Below are 1368 nucleotides of genomic sequence, written 5' to 3'. Positions count from 1 at the left end.
ATGAACATATTAACTCAGGATGTTACTTTTAGGCCACTCTGATTTTATTTAGAAAATTAAGACAGTATTTATGAAACTTATCTATCTTATATCTTTAAAATATTTGGGAAAGTTGAAATGTACACAGTGTAATATTAAGTAGAAAAACAATAACAAAGACGTGTTCATTAATGCTTGAATATTAATATGAATATTCATGCTTTCATTATTACACGCTCATGAATATTAAGCAGCTTTCCTTCTCTATAGTAGGACAGGTGAGCGAGGAAGTTCCCACCGTCTTGTAGCAGGTGCCATGGCTAAAAAGTTAAGCTTATGAATATTAGTTTTGCTTTTAAATATCATTTATCATTTAAAAATGCGTTCAATATGAACTAAATCTGTGTGAAGGCACGCGACTCCTGCTGCCATGGCTCTGTCGGAGTTGTATACAAAGGTATGCTTAGCAAGTGCTTCAATTTTTAGAAGTGTTTTAACAAGTTTAATAACGTGATATTTTAGTCTGAATGCATTTGAGAAGACGATAGTCTTGTCGAAGAGTCAAGCTTAGTTATAGTTGTAACATATGGTCAAAGTTTCTACTCGTATGTAGTTTTGTTATTGTAAAAACCTCAGTACAAGCGCAAAAAACCTAAACCTCATTTTCCAAATCACAACTTTATGAAATAGCTATGTAATGTGAGTTTTCTGTTGTAGTATAACAGGGTGTGGATCCCTGACGCGGAACATGTTTGGAAATCTGCGGAGCTTCTGACAGATTTCAAGCCTGGTGATACTGTGCTGGAGCTACAGCTGGAGGATGGGACGGTAGGACAAAAACTAGCGTTACACCTCAACAATAGAGTATGGAATTATTTTAAGAAATTAAAAGTATTTTTCATGCATAATACACTACATTATAAAGGATTTTTGCAGCACCTTCAATGCCCAAGAACCTTTTTTTTTTTTTACTATTTGGAGTTTTCCATTTGGATCTTTGGAAATAGAAAGAAAGAAAGAAAATGTTATTTAAAAATGTGATTTATTTTTTATTTTTTATTATTATTATTGGTAAAATAATAATAATAACAAGTGGTGCCATTACCTATCTGATATATATATATATATATATATATATATATATATATATATATATATATATATATATATATATATTCATATATATATATTAGGGCTATCAAGTGATGGAGTTTTTTCTATTAATTACACAATGTGGCAATTAACTAATCGAACTGATTGCAAATTAATCTTACATCTAAACTGGTTCAGAAATTACCCCCAAAAGATAATTTAAAGCCATTACTGCATTAAATGAGAAAAGCATCAAACAATTTTTACAAGAAGTAGCATTAAAAAGAAATATATTTA

The 1368-nt window shown here is 30.1% G+C and overlaps 1 protein-coding gene across 1 annotated transcript in view; it reads left to right on the top strand.

Annotated features, from left to right (window-relative positions):
• Positions 1-254: 254 nt before the first annotated feature.
• myo5c (myosin VC) overlaps positions 255-1368 on the top strand; it is a 22685-nt gene continuing 21571 nt past the window's right edge. Inside the window, exons 1-2 of the mRNA XM_079411365.1 lie at positions 255-436; positions 697-807. Coding sequence (XP_079267491.1) covers positions 410-436; positions 697-807 — 138 coding nt within the window. The 5' untranslated portion in view covers positions 255-409. The remainder of the gene's footprint in view (positions 437-696; positions 808-1368) is intronic.

This window comes from Barbus barbus (assembly GCF_936440315.1).
Source record: "Barbus barbus genome assembly, chromosome: 48".
Taxonomy (NCBI): domain Eukaryota; kingdom Metazoa; phylum Chordata; class Actinopteri; order Cypriniformes; family Cyprinidae; genus Barbus; species Barbus barbus.
Note: the sequence above shows the minus strand (reverse complement) of the source record. Positions and strands in the feature narration are given on the sequence as shown.